The sequence below is a fragment of the Heterodontus francisci genome, chromosome 26 (genome assembly GCF_036365525.1).
Source record: "Heterodontus francisci isolate sHetFra1 chromosome 26, sHetFra1.hap1, whole genome shotgun sequence".
Taxonomy (NCBI): domain Eukaryota; kingdom Metazoa; phylum Chordata; class Chondrichthyes; order Heterodontiformes; family Heterodontidae; genus Heterodontus; species Heterodontus francisci.
In genome coordinates this window covers 70,770,685-70,789,958 of record NC_090396.1, presented here as the reverse complement: position 1 = coordinate 70,789,958, position 19,274 = coordinate 70,770,685, and the positions used below count along the sequence as shown (strand labels likewise).

The window sequence follows — 19,274 nt, the reverse complement described above, 5'->3', positions numbered from 1 at the left end:
ATGGTCCTACTGATGTAATAGGACCCCAATGTGCATAAATACATGAGGCTCCCACCTGCTTTACGCAGTCCCCTTTTCCACCTAGAACCCTGCAGATTAAAATTGGAACAATTGGAATCTGAGCAACTAAGTAACTGCTTGTTTTTAACTGCACACTACCTGATTTTGTCAGGTGGGTAGTGTAAAAATCAACTCCATAAGAAAGTTGTAGTTGGTTAAGTAACTGGGGAATATTTTTATTTCAGTTTTGACCCTGATCCAAGGAGAAGACATACATTTTGGACTATATTAGTAGGAGGCACATTTGGATGGACAGCAACATATAGTTGTAATCAAGCACAGGTACAAAGATACCTAGCCTGTAAGAGTGAAAATGAAGCAAAAAAGTAAGTTATCATGTAATTAAAATCCAAGTTTGAGTTCTTAGATAAGAATGTGTATCAAAATTTCTACATATCGATTGTACAGTGCCTGAACGAGGGACCCGGCATCGGGAGGGGGAGGCCCGCTGACAGTCACCCACCCTTCCCTTCCTGCTGACTCCCCTCGCCTGCGATCCCCATCCTGCAAGACCCCTCCCGCCCTGACCTACCGGAGGCCTGGTTCCAGTGATGCTCCTAGGCCTCCAGTAGGTGCACCTGCAGCATCAGCCACTGCCTCCGCAGTGACGCTGCAGCTGCCGGCTTCTGATTGGCCGACAGCTCTGCAAGGACGGGACTTCCAGCAACGGGGTTCTTGATCCTGTGGAAGGCCCACCACTGTCCACTTAAGTGCCTGATGAGAACTAAATTCGGCGGGCCTTCCATAGAAGAGGCAACATGGGGATCTTGGAGTTGGTTTCTCCAGACATCAAGACCCCCGCTTCCACGATAAGTTCCCCCCAAAGTGTTGTGAAGCTTTGGAATTCTCTCTCAGAGAGCTGTGAATGCTTAGTCATTGAGTGCATTCAAGACAGAGGTCGATGGATTATTTTGGTACAACTGGAATTAAGGGCTATGGGGATAGTGTGGGAAGATGGAGCTGAAGTGGAAGATCAGCCGTGAACATTTTGGATGGTGGAGCAGGATTTAAGGGCCAAATGGCCTCCTGCAGATCAACTGATTTCCCAAAAATAATTGCCTTATCATGCTCCATATGAAGTTTCATTCACTAGAGACTATATCGGTACTTATAAGATGGCCTACTTCAGCTATTTTACATGGAATTACAACTCTCTTTAATGATCTCAATGTGTTGTACTTTTATATTGCTTAATTTACCTTGCATCAATCCTCATTACTTAATGAATCAAGATATTATTTTAACCAATCTGTCCCATGTACCTTTGGAGTACAAGCACTATCCAATACTGCATAAATAGAGGAGTCTGCGAACAACAAGTTCATCACAGGACTAAAGCTCCTTGTGACCAATATAATTTGCTCGGAATCGTCATTGTCTTCATTTATGTCCTCCAATTCTCTTTGTTGTGTGTAATTTCAAAGATCCTGCCTCATCCCTTTGGGTAGTTCACTGCATAATGATATTTCGAATTACAACTGTAGTACCTATAATGTTCCTTAGGCATTCCTGGGATTCATTCACCCATTATTGTCATTCCAACTTTGTCTTCTGCTGTAGTAGCCAGATCTGCTAAAGGTGCTTTCATCCTCATTCTGCCTGTTTTTAATCCTTCCACTGTATTGACACCTGTATCCGGTATCTGATTATTTCAAAATCTGTTCGTCATTGAGTCTTCTATTCTTTGTGTCACAGTGGAATGTTTCATTTGTTCCATGAAGGCTGAAGGAAATGACTGTTTTCCCAGGAATTATTTCAAGGCAGCAGACATCTGATCCAACAGTCTCCTTCTCCAAGAACTGAACACCAGTTAGAACTGGTTGCCTGTCCATATGAGACATCTTAGTACCATTCTGTAACTTAAACACTAGTACTGACCCAGGGATTCCCAAATTGAACATCATCAACCTATTATTCAATCTGTTAAAGTCCATGATATTTTCTTCCATGGAATGACCATATTTTTTCCAAAATTTAACAAATTCCGACAATTGCTGATAGCTAACAGATCACCTTTCTTATAGATTTCATCTAGGAACTCTAACAGAGGTCATAACCTTTATCACTATCCAACTGTCAGGCATCCACCTCACAAAATACTTTACTCTGATTTTACTTGTTATAGGAAGCGACAACACAAAGACCATAACTTGTTTTGTCTTTGGTAGAGTTGTAACCCATGTCCACTTACCTACTTCATTTTCCCACTGGTCATGGTCCAGCCAACCCCAGCAGCAACAGACCTGAATGTCGCACCGCTATCATAGTCCGAGAACTCCACCGCTACAACATTGATATCGCTGCCCTAAGTGAGACACAGCCAGCAGGAGAAGGCCAGCTCAAGGAACAGGGTGGTGGATACACCTTCTTCTGGAAAGATAAACCAGAACCTCAATACAATCCCAGCCCAACATGAGATTGAAAAGGCCATCCCATAGCCAAAAAACAATAAGGCTGCCGGCGTAGACGGAATTCCCGCCAAAATTCTAAAATACGGCGGAGAGGCACTCTTGACACAAATACATGGACTCATCTCCCTCATCTGGAAGGAGGAGAGCATGCCAGGGGATCTCTGAGATGCCTTATTTGTGACCATCTTCAAAAAGGCAACAAGACCGACTGTGGTAACAACAGAGGGGTATCCCTGCTGTCTGCCACAGGGAAGGTCATCGCAAGAGTTCTTCACAACCGCCTCCTCCCCATGGCTGAAGAGCCCCTACCGGACTCACAATGTAGATTCGGTCTATCAAGAGCCACAGTGGACATGATCTTCACAGCAACACACCTCCAAGAAAAATGTAGGGATCAGCAGCAACCTTTATACACGGCCTTCTTTGACCTCACAAAGGCCTTCAACTTTATCAACCAGGAGGGATTATGGAACATCCTCCTCAAATTTGGCTGCCCTGAGAAATTCATCATCATCCTCTGCCTGCTGCATGATGACATGCAAGCTGTAATTCTTGCCAACGGATCTGCCACTGATCCAATCCGAGTGCAAGCTGGGGTCAAGTCATCGCACCAATGCTCTTATCCATCTTTCTCGCCGCAACACTCCACCTCATCTCCATGAAGCTCCCTGCCGGAGTAAATATACCCTACAGGACGAGCGGGTAACTAACTTACGTCGCCTCCAGTCCAGAACCAAGGTTACCTCAACCTCTGTCATCGAGCTGCAGTACACTGACGACACTTGCATATGTGCACACTCAGAGGCCAAGCTTCGAACCCTCGTCGATGCATTCATGGAGGCATATGAAAGAATGGGCCTTAAGCTAAACATTCGGAAGACAAAGGTCCTCTATCAGGCTGCTCCCGCGTGCGACACTGCCCCCGACTATCAAGATCCATGGCGAACCACTGGACAATGTGGATCACTTCTCATACCTTGGGAGCCTCCTCTCAGCAAGGGCAGACATCGACGATGAAACTCAGCCTTGCCTCCAGTGCGCCAGCACCGCCTTCTGTCATCTGAGGAAAAGAGTGTTTAACACAAAGACCTCAAATCTGGCACCAAGCTCATGGTCGACAGGACCGTTGTGTTACCTGCCCTTCTGTATGCATTGGAAACATGAACACTGTACAGCAGACATCTCAAAGTCCTGGAGAGATATCACCAGCGGTGCCTCTGCAAGATCCTGCAAATTCAGTGGCAGGACAGGTGCCCCAATATCAGTGTCCACTCTCAGGCCAATATCCCCAGTGTCGAGACACTGGTCCTGGCTAGTCAGTTACGTTGGCTGGGCCACATCGTCCGCATGCCTGACACAAGACTCCCAAAAACAAGCTTTCTACTTCGAGCTCTGTCAGGGCAAGAGGTTACCAGGAGGGAAGAGGAAACACTACAAGGATGTCCTTAAAGCCTCCCTGAAAAATGTGACATCTCCTCTGGTTTGTGGAAATCTCTTGCCCAAGACTGTCCAAAATGGAGAAGAAGCATTCGCGAAGGTGCCAGCCTGTTTGAACAACATCGACATGCCCAGGCAGTGACCGAGCGCAAGCAGCAGAAGGAGCGTTTGGAAATTCCAACATCCCATCCACGCGCATCATCAAACACCACCTGCCCCACCTGTGGCAGAGTGTGCGGATCCAGAATTCAGTTACCTAAAGACCCACAACCCCGGAGTGGAAAAAAGTCAGTCTCATTCCCGAGGGACTTAAAAAAAATTATTTGCTCTTGGGATGTGGGCGTCGCTGGCTAGGCCAGCATTTATTGCCCATCCCTAATTGCCCTTGAGAAAATGGTGGTGAGCTGTCTTCTTGAACCGCTGCAGTCCATATGAGTTAAGTACATCCACAATGCTGTTAGGAAGGAGTTCCAGGATTTTGACCCAGCGATAGTGAAGGAACGGCGATATAGTTCCAAGTCAGGATGGTGTGTGACTTGGAGGGGAACATGCAGGTGGTGGTGTTCCCATGCATCTGCTGCCCTTGTCCTTCTAGTTGGTAGAGGTAGCCGGTTTGGAAGGTGCTGTCTAAGGAGCCTTGGTGCGTTGCTGCAGTGCATCTTGTAGATGGTACACGCTGCTGCCATTGTGCATTGGTGGTGGAGAAAGTAAGTGTTGGTGGATGGGGTGTCAATCAAGCAGGCTGCTGTGTCCTGGATGGTGCGAGCTTATGAAGTGTTGTTGGAGCTGCACCCATCCAGGCAAGTGGAGAGTATTCCATCACACTCCTGACTTGTGCCTTGTAGATGGTGGACAGGCTTTGGGGAGTCAGGAGGTGAGTTACTTACCTCAGGATTTCTAGCCTCTGACCTGCTCTTGTAGCTAAATCTTTATATGGCTATTCCAGTTCAGTTTCTGGTCAATGGTAGCCCCTAGGATGTTGATAATGGGGGATTCAGCGATGCTATTGCCATTGGGGAGATGGTTAGAATCTCTCTTGTTGGAGATGGGCATTGCCTGGCACTTGTGTTGCGCGAATGTTATTTGCCAATTCTCAGCCCAAGCCTGGATATTGCCCATGTCTTGCTGCATTTCTGCACAGACTGCTTCAGTACCTGAGGAGTCGCGAATGGTGCTGAACATTGTGCAGTCATCAGCGAATATCCCCACTTCTGACGTTATGATTGAAGGAAGGTCATTGATGAAGCAGCTGAAGATGGTTGGACCTAGGACACTACCCTGAGGAACTCCTGCAGTGATGTCCTGGAGCTCAGATGATTGACCTCCACAACCATAACCATCTTCCTTTGTGCTAGGTATGACTCCAGCCAATGGAGAGTTTTTCGCCTGATTCCCATTTACCTCAGTTTTGTTAGGGCTCCTTGATGCCATGCTCGGTCAAATGCTGCCTTGATATCAAGGGCAGTCACTCTCACCTCACCTCTTGAGTTCAGCTCTTTTGTCCATGTTTGAACCAAGGCTGTAATGAGGTCAGGAGCTGAGTAGCCCTGGCAGAACCCAAACTGAGCGTCACTGAGCAGGTTATTGCTAAGCAAGTGCCACATGATGGCACTGTTGATGACACCTTCCATCACTTTACTGATGATCGAGAGTAGACTGATGGGGCAATACTTGGCTGGGTTGGACTTGTCCTGCTTTTTGTGTACAGGACATACCTGGGCAATTTTCCACATTGCTGGATGGATGTCAGTATTGTAGTTGTACTGGAACAGCTTGGCTAGGGGCGCGGCAAGTTCTGGAGCACAGGTCTTTAGTACTATTGCCGGAATATTGTCAGGGCTCATAGCCTTAGCAGTATCCAGTGCCTTCAGTTGTTTCTTGATATCACGTAGAGTGAATCGAATTGGCTGAAGTCTGGCATCTGTGATGCTGGTGACTTCAGGAGGAGGCCGAGATGGATCATCAACTCGGCACTGCTGGTGGAAGATTGTTGCAAATGCTTCAGCTTTATCTTTTGCGCTGATATGCTGGTCTCCCCCATCATTGAGGATGGGGATATTTGTGGAGCCACCTCCTCCAGTTAGTTGTTTAATTGTCCACCACCAATAACAGCTGGATGAGGCAGGGCTGCAGAGCTTCGATCTGATCTGTTGGTTATGGGATCGCTTAGCTCTGTCTATTGCATACTGCTTACGCAGTTTGGCACACAAGTAATCCTGTGTTGTAGCTTCACCAGGTTGACACTTCCTTTTGAGGACTGCCTAAGAACATATTTGTTGTAGACTATGTAATACTTCTTTAAATACTAGTCATTGCTTATATATTGTCAAATTTTTTTGTGCATTTTCCCAATCTACCATAGCCAATTTGCCCCTCGTACCTTCACAGTTTGCTTTGTTCAGATTTAAGGCTCCAGTTTCAGAATGAACTTCACTTCAAGGTTATAGTGCCATAGGCATATTTCATTCAGATTTTAATACTGAAGCATCTCATAAGATATGAAAAACAGAGGTCACTTTTTAAATATCACGTAAAATGAGTAATCCTGCTTTATGTATTACCAATAATTATTTCTGATTTCACAGAGCTGTATTTCTGAACTGGGTTGGTATGACAATTGTGCTCACAACAGCCTGCCTGTGTGGTTTAGTTATGTATGCTGTTTATGAAACCTGCGATCCAATAAAGGCAAACAAAATTCGTAACTCCAACCAAGTAAGTAATATTTAAATAAAAGCAAAATACTGCCGATGCTGGAAATCTGAAATAAAAACAAGAAATGCTGGAAATACTCAACGGGTCTGGCAGCATCTGTGGAGAGAGAAGCAGAGTTAACATTTCAGGTCAGTGACCCTTCTTCAGAACTAGCAAATATTAGAAATGTAAAAGGTTATAAACAAGTAAAGCGGGGGTGGGGCAAGAGATAACAGAAGAAATGTTGGAAATACTCAGCAGGTCTGAGCAGGTCTCTTGCCCCACTCTACTTGCTTATAACCTTTTACATTTCTAATATTTGCTAGTTCTGAAGAAGGGTCACTGACCTGAAATGTTAACTCTGCTTCTCTCTCCACAGATGCGGCCAGACCTGCATTTCTTGTTTTTATTTAAGTAATATTTAATTCAGTTTAAAATGAACATAATTTGTAGCAGCGTGCACTGTATCAGATGTTAAGTTCTAATTACAGGATCCAATTCATAAATTTTATATCTAATGGTTACCACAAAAGTGTTCTCATTTGTCATCCTCCATATTTCACAGGTTAGGCTCAAGTGCTAACTGTGCAAATGTGATTCCCATATTAAAAAAAAGGTAGTAAGTACAAGTCCAGGGAATTGGAGACCTGTTAGCTTAATTCCAGTTGTAGGAAAGATAATGGAATCCTTAATCAAATAAGCAATGGGAAAACCTCCAAAAGCTAAAAACATAAACATAGAAACATAGAAAATAGGAGTAGGAGTAGGCCATTTGGCCCTTCGAGCCTGCTCCGCCATTCATTATGATCATGGCTGATCATCCAACTCAGTAACCTGTTCCGCTTTCGTCCCATATCCTTTGATCCCTTTAGACCCAAGAATTATATCTAACGACTTCTTGAAAATATACAATGTTTTGGCCTCAACTGCTTTCTGTGGTAGCGGATTCCACAGGCTCACCACTCTCTGGGTGAAGAAATTTCTCCTCATCTCAGTCCTGAAAGGTTTACCCCGTATCCTTAGACTATGATCCCTGGTTCTGGACTCCCCCACCATCGGGAACATCCTTCCTGCATCTACCCCGTCAAGTCCTGTTAGAATTTTATAGGTTTCTATGAGATCCCCCCTCAGTCTTCTGAACTCCAGCGAATATAATCCTAACCAACTCAATCTCTCCTCATACGTCAGTCCCGCCATCCCAGGAATCAGTCTGGGAAACCTTTGCTGCGCTCCCTCTATAGCAAGAACATCCTCCCTCCGATAAGGAGACCAAAACTGCACACAGTATTCCAGGTGTGGCCTCACCAACGCCCTGTATAATTGTAGTAATAAAGAGTAGTCAGCACAGATTCCAAAAGGGAGGTCAAGCTTGACCTCAACCTTATTGAATTATTTGAAGAAGTAACAAAAAAGATAGATAAGAATAATGTTATATTTGGATGTCCAAAAAGCCTTCAATAAGGTACTGCATAGCAAACTCATGCCTAAAGCGCAAACATTGTAGAGCCAGGGGACAAGTAGCAGAATGGATAGCAAAAAAGAAACAAGTCCACCTTTCTACAATATCCCACATCCACAGCTCTCTGGGGTAGAGAATTCCAAAGATTCACAACCCTCTGAGTGAAGAAATTCTTTCTCATCTCAGTCTTAAGTGCTCAACCCCCTTATCCAGAGTCTATGCCCTCCAATTATGGACTCTCCATTCAGGGGAAACCACCTCTGAACATCTACCCTGTCAAACCCCCTCAGAATCTTATAAATTTCAATGGTTTCACCTCTCATTCTTCTAAACTCTAGTGAGTATAGGCCCAGTCTACTCAACCTCTTCCATCTAGAAGGACAAGGGCAGCAGACTTATGCGAACACCACCATCAGCAGTTCAAGAAGGCAGCTCACCACCACCTTCTCAAGGTCAATTAGGGATGGGCAACAATGCTGGCCTTGCCTGTGATGCCCACACCCCATTATATGAATAAATAAAAAAAGAATTGGGTGTTGGTATTTGTGTTTGTTGTGAGGTGAAGGCAAGACCCATAAGGCTGGACTGAAGGAAGGCAATCAAATGGTAATGATAAGGATTGTGGGACTGTTGGTGCATTGGGGACAGGGTAGGTGGTTCACATGAAGCTCTGCTGATGAGCTGTTGTCTGAGAGCTCTGGCAGCTAGGGACACTGGTGATTGTTATCACTACTGCTCTTCTACCTCTTATGCTGCTCCTCTTCCTCCTGCTGCACTTCGTGCTGCCCAGATGGTAGTATTGGCTGGTCTCTTATGATGGCAAAGTTACAGAGCATGCAGTAGGCTAATCTGGATACCCACCCCCTTACAGCCCAGCCAGCAGATGTATTGCTTGAGCAAGCCAGATATCTGCTCGATAATGTTTCTAGTGGCAGCGTGGTTCTCATTATAGGCCAACTCTGAAATAAAAGCAAAATACTGCGGATGCTGAAAATCTGAAATAAAAACAGAAAGTGCTGAAATATTATGCCTACTCTGTCTTTGTGCCGAGTTCTTAACAGGAGTCATTAGCCAAGTCTGAAGACACTTAGTTGCCCAGGACCCAGCCTGTAACCTGATGGTCCACTAGAACAAAGGCAACACAGAAAGCTGGCACGGGGTCACAGAATGATACAGCACAAGAGCCCATTGGGCCCACTATGCCTGTGCCAGCTCTTTGGTAGAGCTATCCAATTAATCCCACCCCTTGGTTCTTTCCCCCTTAGCCCTGTAAATTTTATCCCTTCAATTATTTATTGAATTCTCTTTTGATTGTTACTATCATCATCCATTCAAGCAGTATGTTCTTAAAAAAACATTTGTTTCTTTTGTCAATTACCTTAAATCTGTGTCCTCTAGTTATCAACCCTCTTGCCACTAGAGTCAGTTTCTCTTTATTTACTTTATCAAGACCATTCATGATCTTGAACATGGAAGAGAGTTTGCAGCTGCAAGTCATTGATACTATGAGCTCTTAGAGATTAGAGATTAGAGATACAGCACTGAAACAGGCCCTTCGGCCCACCGAGTCTGTAACGAACATCAACCACCCATTTATACTAATCCTACACTAATCCCATATTCCTGCCAAACATCCCCACCTGTCCCTATATTTCCCTACCACCTATCTATACTAGTGACAATTTATAATGGCCAATTTACCTATCAACCTGCAAGTCTTTTGGCTTGTGGGAGGAAACCGGAGCACCCGGAGAAAACTCACGCAGACACAGGGAGAACTTGCAAACTCCACACAGGCAGTACCCGGAATCGAACCCGGGTCCCTGGAGCTGTGAGGCTGCAGTGCTAACCACTGCGCCACTGTGCCGCCCCCTGCCTCTGTACCATGCCCTTGTGAAACACTTCCTTCCTTCCTTTCTCCAGCTCAACCCAACTAATAGCCACAATTATACAGCAGATAGGGCATGCAGTACCACTATTGCTGCATCAAGGTGGTCACCAATGCCATGTTCAAGAGGGCTGGACAATACTTGCGGTTTTGCACCGATCCAGACAGTAAGGCTGGGAGGGATATATGATTCATATTCCCTCAGGTGAAGGGTGTCATTGACTGCATGCATGTGGCTATCAAGGCTCCTACAGACCAGGCAGCAGCCTTCATCAACAGGAAGGGCTTTAGCATTGAAAGGGAGGAAGTATTAGCTGTTTTAGCGAGCTTAAAAGTGGATAAATCCCCAGGTCCAGATGAGATGTATCCCAGGCTGTTAGGTGAGGCAAGGGAGGAGATAGCAGGGGCTCTGGCACAAATTTTCAAATCCTCTCTAGCCACAGGAGAGGCACCAGAGGACTGGAGGACAGTGAATGTGATACCATTATTCAAGAAGGGTAGCAGGGATAACAGGTAATTACAGGCCGGGGAGTCTAACATTAGTGGCAGGGAAACTATTGGAAAACATTCTGAGGGACAGGATTAATCTCCACTTGGAGAGGCAGGGATTAATCAAGGATAGTCAGCATGACTTTGTCAGGGGGAGATCATGTCTAACAAACTTGATTGAATTTTTCGAGGAGGTGACTAGATGTGTAGATGAGGGTAAAGCAGTTGATGTAGTCTACATGGACTTCAGTAAGGCTTTTGATAAGGTCCTGCATGGGAGTTTGGTTAAGAATGTAAGAGCCCATGGGATTCAGGGCAATTTGGCAAATTGGATACAAAATTGGCTTAGTGGCAGAAGGCAGAGGGTGATAGTCGAGGGTTGTTTTTGCGAGTGGAAGCCTGTGACCAGTGGTGTACCGGAGGGAACGGTGCTGCGGCCCTTGCTGTTTGTAGTGTACATTAATGATTTAGATGTAAATATAGGAAATATGATCAGTAAGTTCGCAGATGACACGAAAATTGGTGGTGTCGTAAATAGTGAGGAGGAAAGCCTTAGATTACAGGACGATATAGATGGGCTGGTAAGATGGGCAGAGCAGTGGCAAATGGAATTTAATCCTGAGAAGTGTGAGGTGATGCATTTGGGAGGACTAACAAGGCAAGGGAATATACAATGGATGGTAGAACACTAGGAAGTACAGAGTGTCAGAGGGACCTTGGTGTACTTGTCCATAGATCACTGAAGGCAGCAGCACAGGTAGATAAGGTGGTTAGGAAGGCATATGGGAAAGTTGCCTTTATTAGCTGAGGCATAGAATATAAGAGCAGGGAGGTTATGATGGAGCTGTATAAAAGACTAGTTAGGCCACAGCTGGAGTACTGTGTACAGTTCTGGTCACCACACTATAGGAAGGATGTGATTGCACTGGAGAGGGTGCAGAGGAGATTCACCAGGATGTTGCTTGGGCTGGAGCATTTCGGCTATGAAGAGAGACTGGATAGGCTAGGGTTGTTTTCCTTAGAGCAGAGAAGGCTGAGGGGGGACCTGATTGAGGTATACAAAATTATGAGGGGCATTGATAGGATAGATAGGAAGAAACTTTTTCCCTTAGCGGAGTGGTCAATAACCAGGGGGCATAGATTTAAGCTAAAGGGCAGGAGGTTTAAAGGGGGTTTGAGGAAAAAGTTTTCACCCAGAGGCTGGTTGTAATCTGGAACACATTGCCTGTAGTAGTGGTAGAGTTAGGAACCCTCACAACATTTAAGAAGTATTTAGATGAGCAGTTGAAACACCATAGCATTCAAGGCTACAGGCCAAGTGCTGTAAAATGGGATTAGAATATATAGGTGCTTGATGACTGGCACAGACACGATTGGCTGAAGGGCCTGTTTCTGTGCTGTATAACTCTTATGACTGTGACTCTATGCTTTGCTCAGTGTACAACTGGTCTGCAACTACCGCAAACTAATCCTTCAGGTCTATGCATAGTTCCCAGGAAGCTGTCACAATACCTGCATTCTAAGGTAGTCCCAGGTATCCCACCTTTTCAGGCACCCTGCTTGCTTTCAAGGATGGATACTGGGTGACAAGGACTACCCACTGAAGAGATGGCTACTGACACCTGTGTGGAACCCAAGCACAGATACAGAGGAGAGATACAACAGCTGCCACAGGACAACTCGAATGACCATCAAGCAGACCATAGGGCTTCTAAAGATGTGGTTCAGATGACTTGATAGATTTGGTGGAGCCCTTCAGTATGTCCCAGCAAGCGTCCCGCATATCGTTGTGGTGTGCTGTGACTGCACAACCTGGTGCTACAGTGGGGAGAAGCTTTGAACAATGAGGATATCCTGGAATGCGATACCTCCTCTGAGGATGAGGATATGTAGGAGCATGGTGACCAGAGCAATATGATGATGACCCCGAGGGAGCGCAGGCAAGGCGCAATGCAATACGTGCAAGGAAGGCTTGCGACTCGCTAATACAGAAATGTTTCTCACGAACCTTCCTTACACACCCATTCAATGAAATAAATTTTCTACCTTCTATAGCCCTGATGTCCTTTCCTTGAATGCCCTTACCTTATTCCTCGACCCGTCATCACATGAGGCCATGGCATGGAAATACATTGACCTCATCCGGTTTGTTTCTTCCCATCACGTTCTTTGCGAGTGCCATCCATCTATTAATGGCCCAGTAGTGTATAAATAACTGAAGGAATCTTTCTGTGGTGCAGCATATCAAAATTCATTACAGCCAATCAAACAACAAGGTGACATCTAAATACATAATCAAACGCAGTGAAATCCAAGTGCAGCTACCTGGGCATTCTCACACGCTGGCAGGTGCTCCTATGTGGTGCTTCCCTTGTGCTGTCAGCTGAGGTAGAAGCAAGCTGCTGACCTTTCTGCTCTGTGGCTTTCAGTGGACATGGCGGTTGTCCTCTGGTTGCCTCAGGCCTTGAGGCCCAGGCATATTGGGGGCCTCCTGTACAGGTGCAGGAGCCACCTCTGTCATCGAGGCTTCCTGAGGCAGTGATGTTATCGTCAGAGGGCCTGAGGAGCCGCCGTCTACACCATGAGCCCCCAGATGCTTCAGGCAGCCGCTCCTCTTCCATTTCAGGACATACTTGTCTCTCCCTGCTCACCTGAGGAGGATGAGCATCTGGAGATGACTCCAGGTGTCTCATCCCCTCCAGCCCAATTATTGATGTACAGAGCTCATGGAGGAGGCAATGTCATGCAGGTCCGCGCGCATCTCGCATCCACAGGGTAGTTTGCTGGATGTTGCTCTCCAAGAGGGTCACCACTATCTCAATGGAGGATGCCATGCATGCACACGCCAGAGTCATAGCTATACTCATGGCCTGGATGCACTCCTCCATCATTTGTGCATGGGTGTGAATAGCCTCTGGAAGTTCCGCCAGATGTTCACCCATCCCACTCTGCAGCTCTGACATCTGCTGCCTTGTTGATGACTCCAGAGGCATGTCATCAGCCTGAAGCTCAGCATCACTGGGCCCTCCCACAGTCCTCCGAGTATGAGTGACTGCAACTGTCACTGCCTCTGTCAGTTGTTTGGGTGCATCTGTGCTGTGCTCACCAGATTGTGACCTCATTGCTACTCACATGCAACTACCCACCGATGTGAGGATATGTGTGCTGGTGGAGGGTGCGGAGGAGTGATGTAACATGCACCCTCTGAGGCCTCCTGCTTCTCAGAGGTGGGAGGCTGTCCTGCAGGCTTGGCAGCTGGCTGCTCTTGTCCATGACCTGTGAGAGAGAGAAAAGTGATGAGAGGGAAATAGCATTCCGACACATCCTTCTGACTACTCATCAGCTGGCGTTCTATATGACCAGTGAGCACACATGAGCACAATGTTTTGTGCTCGCCACAGGGTCTATTGCACCCATCCATTAGGCCACTCACTCTCTTGGGGCTCCATACCTGTCTCAACAACTGCAATTGCCTGCTCTGCCTGCATACCTCCTAGCTCAGATGCCTCCTCTTCCATTGGCATGAGGATCGTCGTGTATGGCACACCGCCTTTGGTTCTTGATCTTTCCCTTACATTGTGACTTCTCTTCTTCTGCAATCACATAAATTTCCATTGGTTCTCGTCATCAAAGCCGATGATGGTGGCAGCCTAGCAGTCCTTCATGGTGTCACAAGGATGCCTCCTGCTGTTCAGGACTTAACTCTGACTGACTGGTGTCCTCCACAAAGAGGCTAACATGCATCTGACAGCCAATGCTGACGCCTGGGCATTGCCACTAACTAGGTATCCCCTTCTCCAAACTCATATTCGTCTTTTGTCACATTTAAATCTGCAAGGTTAATATTACGCACTCTAGTCATCTTGCTGGAACGCATTAGGTTATTCAGTCACGGATGGTGGACAACTCCAATGACTGCTCACCTCCTCCACTGTCTCCATCCATGCCTGTTTGATTTGACAAGCTGGTCTCTTCCTACCATCCCGAGAGAACAGGACTTCCTTCCATGCCCTAACAGCCTGGAGGAGTACCTCCAGGGAAGTAGCAGTGAACCTGGTCACCACCCTTGCTCTGCTTCTGCCATGTCACTTTCTGAGCAATTTCCAGGGATTCCTTGCTGTTCCCTCTGGGACCGCTGTCGTTAAAAGTAATGCTGGCTGCCTTTGAAAGATGGCACCAACCATGCCTGAACCGGTACTTCTTTCCGCCTGCATCTCCAAACTGGCTGGCTCCCACACCTACTGGATGTTAATTGGATGGCCCCAAGAATATTGTATTCCCACTTCCATCTCTCCCTGACCCATGTGGCCATGCCACTCGCCTTCGGTCCTGGCATTGGGACTTTGTTGCTGCCAGTAAAATCCCGACCATTGTGTGAATGTTCGTTGGCAGGCTTCCCAGTTTACCTAGACTTTCTTAGTGTTTGACCATCAACCTTCTTCAGTGAGCTGGTGCCTGTGGCATTCTACTCCCCTACCCTCTTAGCACACATGTGGGCGGTGATCTGGAAGCATCAGTAGAGTAAGAGAGCAGTAAGTAATCGTGCTTTGACAAGTCTGGTGATGTCATTACGTTTAGTGCAACATTGCAGCCATGCCTTGGGAAATAAGCTCATGATATTGACTTTAGCCTGCAACCTTTTTTTACAATCATTGGAGGTGATGCTGGGATGCTTAATGTCCCCAGGGAGAATAGAATCTCCCTCCTCCGGTCCATCACATTTACCAGGTCTCTTCTTCGGAGAAGCAGGGGGCCACGTCTGTATCTTTTCCAGCCATCTTCTTGATCTTGGGCAGTTTCCCTGCTGTGTGTAGCCAGAGTAAACCTCCTGTTTAAGAAGTGCTGGCTGCCTGTCAGTGCATCAGAGCCAATTTCCTGCCTTCCCAAACAGGCACGCAACTAATGAATAGCATGGGTAGTGCTGATTGCATGCCTGAATCATTTTAATAAGGTCCCAGCCCAAATTTAATGTGCTGCCTGGGACCATGTGAAGAGGCGAATGCAGTGCACATCCCATTCCCTCTGTTGCAGTTTTTCGATATAATCGAATTTCTAAGCCAATATTTATCAGCATGCCTGTAATACCAGGACTCTTCTAACCCTATAGGCTCAAAGAATGTGATTGATTTGCATAATTTTTTTACAATGCAGCATAGTTTTTTTTGGGAATGACAAACTTTAGTCATCTCTGATATTACTAAATTTCTTCTGTACCTCCTTTACTATCCTAATTTCCGAAGTAGTATTGACTTTTAAGATTAGAAATTGCAGCAGCATAACAGTGTCACTTGATGTGCAGTGACGTAGAACATCCATCCATCACTTTGTCCCTGCCAAGACCCCATTGCAAATCCTGAGTATGGGGTCATCATACTGGGGACAGGCAGCTGTCCAATAGCAGCATAAAAGGTACCTTTCTCCAGTGAAGGAATTGGAACCCTATCACCTTGAGAGTGGAAACCACAGACCAGGTCAGACCAAAGATCTAATTAATTAAATTTCTTGTGATGTTCTCTCCCTTGATGGGACCAAAATTGAGTAGGATTGATTACTATTCAATTTCTGCTTGTGGGACCCACATTTGGCCCAGCATGGCATCTTTACCTGCTTCCATTCCCACCTTGGTTGAATTTGCAGAAATTCCTCTTCAGAGCTTTGCACCAACTTCTGGTGCCTAAGCCTCACCTACACCAGACTTATACCTCAAGAAGAAGCAGACTTTCTAGGGTTTTGTGTCACCTCCTCTCACACTTGAAATTAGCAGGCCTTAGTTATTTGAGCTGATTCTGTGATTGGACACTTCCAGCAGGGAGCTTGCCTGAAAGGGAGTGTGGCTAGAGATAGGCTCCAGCATTCTAACCCTAATTCTCCAAACTGAACTCCCTGTGAACATTGCTTGCTGCTGTGAGCACAGGAACGGACTGAGATATAATCTTTTAATCTGAAGATAGGCTACTACATGCTAGTATTTCTTGCATGTCAACAATCATAATGCTGTCATTGCAACATACTGTGTTTGTATGAGGAACTGCCATAGTAGCTCTGAAATTTTCCATTTATATAGCTGGTATAGCAGTCATGGCTACTTTTACTTTAGTTATTAGGGAATGTTATGGTACTTAACAGGCACTAAACACTTTGCATGTAGAGGGATTTTTGCTGCTGATATAACTGTCAGTGAAAATTAAATTAACATTCAGTGTATGGCCTGCATCAAGATCACGCCAGCAGCTACTAATTACTTTCCTTATCAGCAGCATTGCCAACCAACACTCCAAAAATAGGCGCTTTTTATTTTTAGTCCCAGGGTTAAATGTAGATATGAATGTAAAACAGGAATACCACTTTATATTAATGTACTCTTTTTCAATAACATTAGCAAATGGGAGAAAATAGAAGAGAGATTTTCCACCTAGGGAAATTGCACTCCCAGCTCCATTAATTTTAATGGACAGAAAAATCATGAGCTGGGACATGCAGTTTCCTGATCTGTGCTCTTAGCATCTGCCAGGGGTACCGAAGTGAAAAATCTCTCTTTATAACCATTTATTCTTCCAAACTTTTGATGAATTAATGCTAGCCAATTTTAGAAGAGTCATAAAAGTAATAACAAGCTGTAATATAAATGCCATGATTCTTTTTAAAATAGTTTATTAATTCTATATTTTTTCAAAGCTGATGCCACTACTGGTAATAGAAATTTTGGATCAGACACCTGGTGTTCCTGGACTCTTTGTTGCCGGTGCATACAGTGGTACTTTAAGGTATGTAACGTGTCACTGTAGATACAGGAGGCAGTAGGTTATCATGTGCAGAATGATAATGCTGAACAAAGAAGAAAAGAAGTTCTTTTGGAGAGTTCAGACAGAATTTACTTGGAACTGTGGAAAATACTACCATAATATATGAGGTATAACTCATACATAATATATACCGTTACGGCACCATTAAGTTTCACTTAACAGCAACTTTACATTGTCATTTCAAGAAATAATTAGGTTTCTTTGCAATTCTGTTTTGCAAGCTATTTGCATACTTACAAAGATGAATTACTTTTTATTAATCTTCAGTAAGTGTTGTAACTGAAAAGTAGAATAGAAGCATATTCCTGACAGTACTGAGCAATAAACAGCACACAACAGAATAAAAGGAAATTCATCAGCATGTCAACATAATAAATTAAAACTAATTATACCTTAATCTAACACTGGTGTTTGTGTGGCCTTAGGTTTAATTAACATTGTTTAGGTCTTATACTAGTGTTGGGAATGACAAAGACACCTCTTCCACCAAGGCAATTTCTCTCCCATTCATCCCAATATTTAGGTTTTCAGCAAGTGATGCCCATTTATATTTTATAAAACACATACATCTGCATCCACTTCCCATCTGCACAACTTGACTCCATGTTATGCTTTGTGCAAACTATTTTAAGAACATAAGAAATAGAAGCAGGAGTAGGCCATACAATAGAAGCTGCTCTGCTATTCAACAAGATCAGGGATGAACTTCTACATCAACTCTAGTTTCCTGCCCTATTCCCATATCCCTTGGCTCCCTAAGTGCCCAAAAATCTATCAATCTCAGTCTTGAATATACTCTCCAGCTGAGCATCCACAGCTCTCTGGAGCAGAGAACTCCAAAGATTCACAAGCCTCTGAGTGAAAAGACTTACTTTCATCTCAGTCCTAAATGGCCAACCCCTTAACCTGAGACTATGACCACTAGTTCTAGGCTCTCCAGTAAGGGGAAGCAGCCTCACAGCATCTACTCTGTCAAGTCTGCTAGGAATTGTATAATGTTTCAATGAGATCACTTCTCATTCTTCTAAACTGCAAAGAATATAAGCCCATTCTACTCAATCTCTCTTCATAGGGCAGTCCTCATCCCTGGAATCAGTTTGTGAACCTTCATTGCACCCCCTCTAAGGCAAGTATATCCTTCCTTAGGTAAGGAGACCAAAACTACACAGTGCTCTAGATGTGGACTCACTAAAGCCCTATATAATTGCAAGAAGACCTTCTTATTTATATTCCAATTCTATTGCAATAAAGTCTGGCTTACCATTTGCCACCCTAATTGCTTGTTGTACCTGCATGTTAACTTTCTTTGATTTGTACACAACGACCCTCAACGCCTCTGGATACCAACATTTACTAGACTTTTATCTTCTAAAAAATAAAATGAATTTCCATTCTTCCACTCAAAGTGAATAATTTCATACTTGTCCACATTATATTCCATCTGCCAACTTCTTGCCCAATTACTTAACCGCTGTATATCCCTTTGTAGCCTTTTTTGCGTTCCCCTCACCAGTTCCTTTCCCACCTAGCTTTGCGCCGTCAGCAAGCTTGGATATATTACTCTTGATCCCTGCATCTAAGTCATTGATGTAGATTGTAAGAAGCTGAGGCCCAAGCACTGATCCTTGCAGAACCCTATGAGATACACCCTGCCATCTTGAAAATGACTCATTTATTTCCACTCCCTGTTTTCTATCTGTTAACCAATCCTCAATCAATGCTAATATATTATCCCCAAGCCCTAATCTTTTAGATGATGAATTTTTTCCATTAGAAATTTGTACATGCACATTTACAACATGTTTTGCCCTTGTAAACTCTTCACCCAGCAATCTGTCCATCAGGTTCCCACAATTCACTCAAAATGCTATTTGATTTATTTTGTCTGCTATTTTTCTCAGTAACAAAAACTTCTAATTCCAAAAGACAAAGTTCAAAAATTACATATTTCACAATAACATAATGAAATTTTCTTTTGTGTTTTTAATACCTTCATTAAAGTTTTTACTTGAATGTCAACAACAAAAACTTGC

General features: G+C 44.7%; 1 protein-coding gene across 1 annotated transcript in view; it reads left to right on the top strand.

Annotated features, from left to right (window-relative positions):
• LOC137384515 (sodium-coupled monocarboxylate transporter 1-like) overlaps positions 1 to 19,274 on the top strand; it is a 143,058-nt gene that overhangs the window by 47,980 nt on the left and 75,804 nt on the right. Inside the window, exons 8-10 of the mRNA XM_068058653.1 lie at positions 246 to 386; positions 6,494 to 6,623; positions 17,114 to 17,202. Coding sequence (XP_067914754.1) covers positions 246 to 386; positions 6,494 to 6,623; positions 17,114 to 17,202 — 360 coding nt within the window. The remainder of the gene's footprint in view (positions 1 to 245; positions 387 to 6,493; positions 6,624 to 17,113; positions 17,203 to 19,274) is intronic.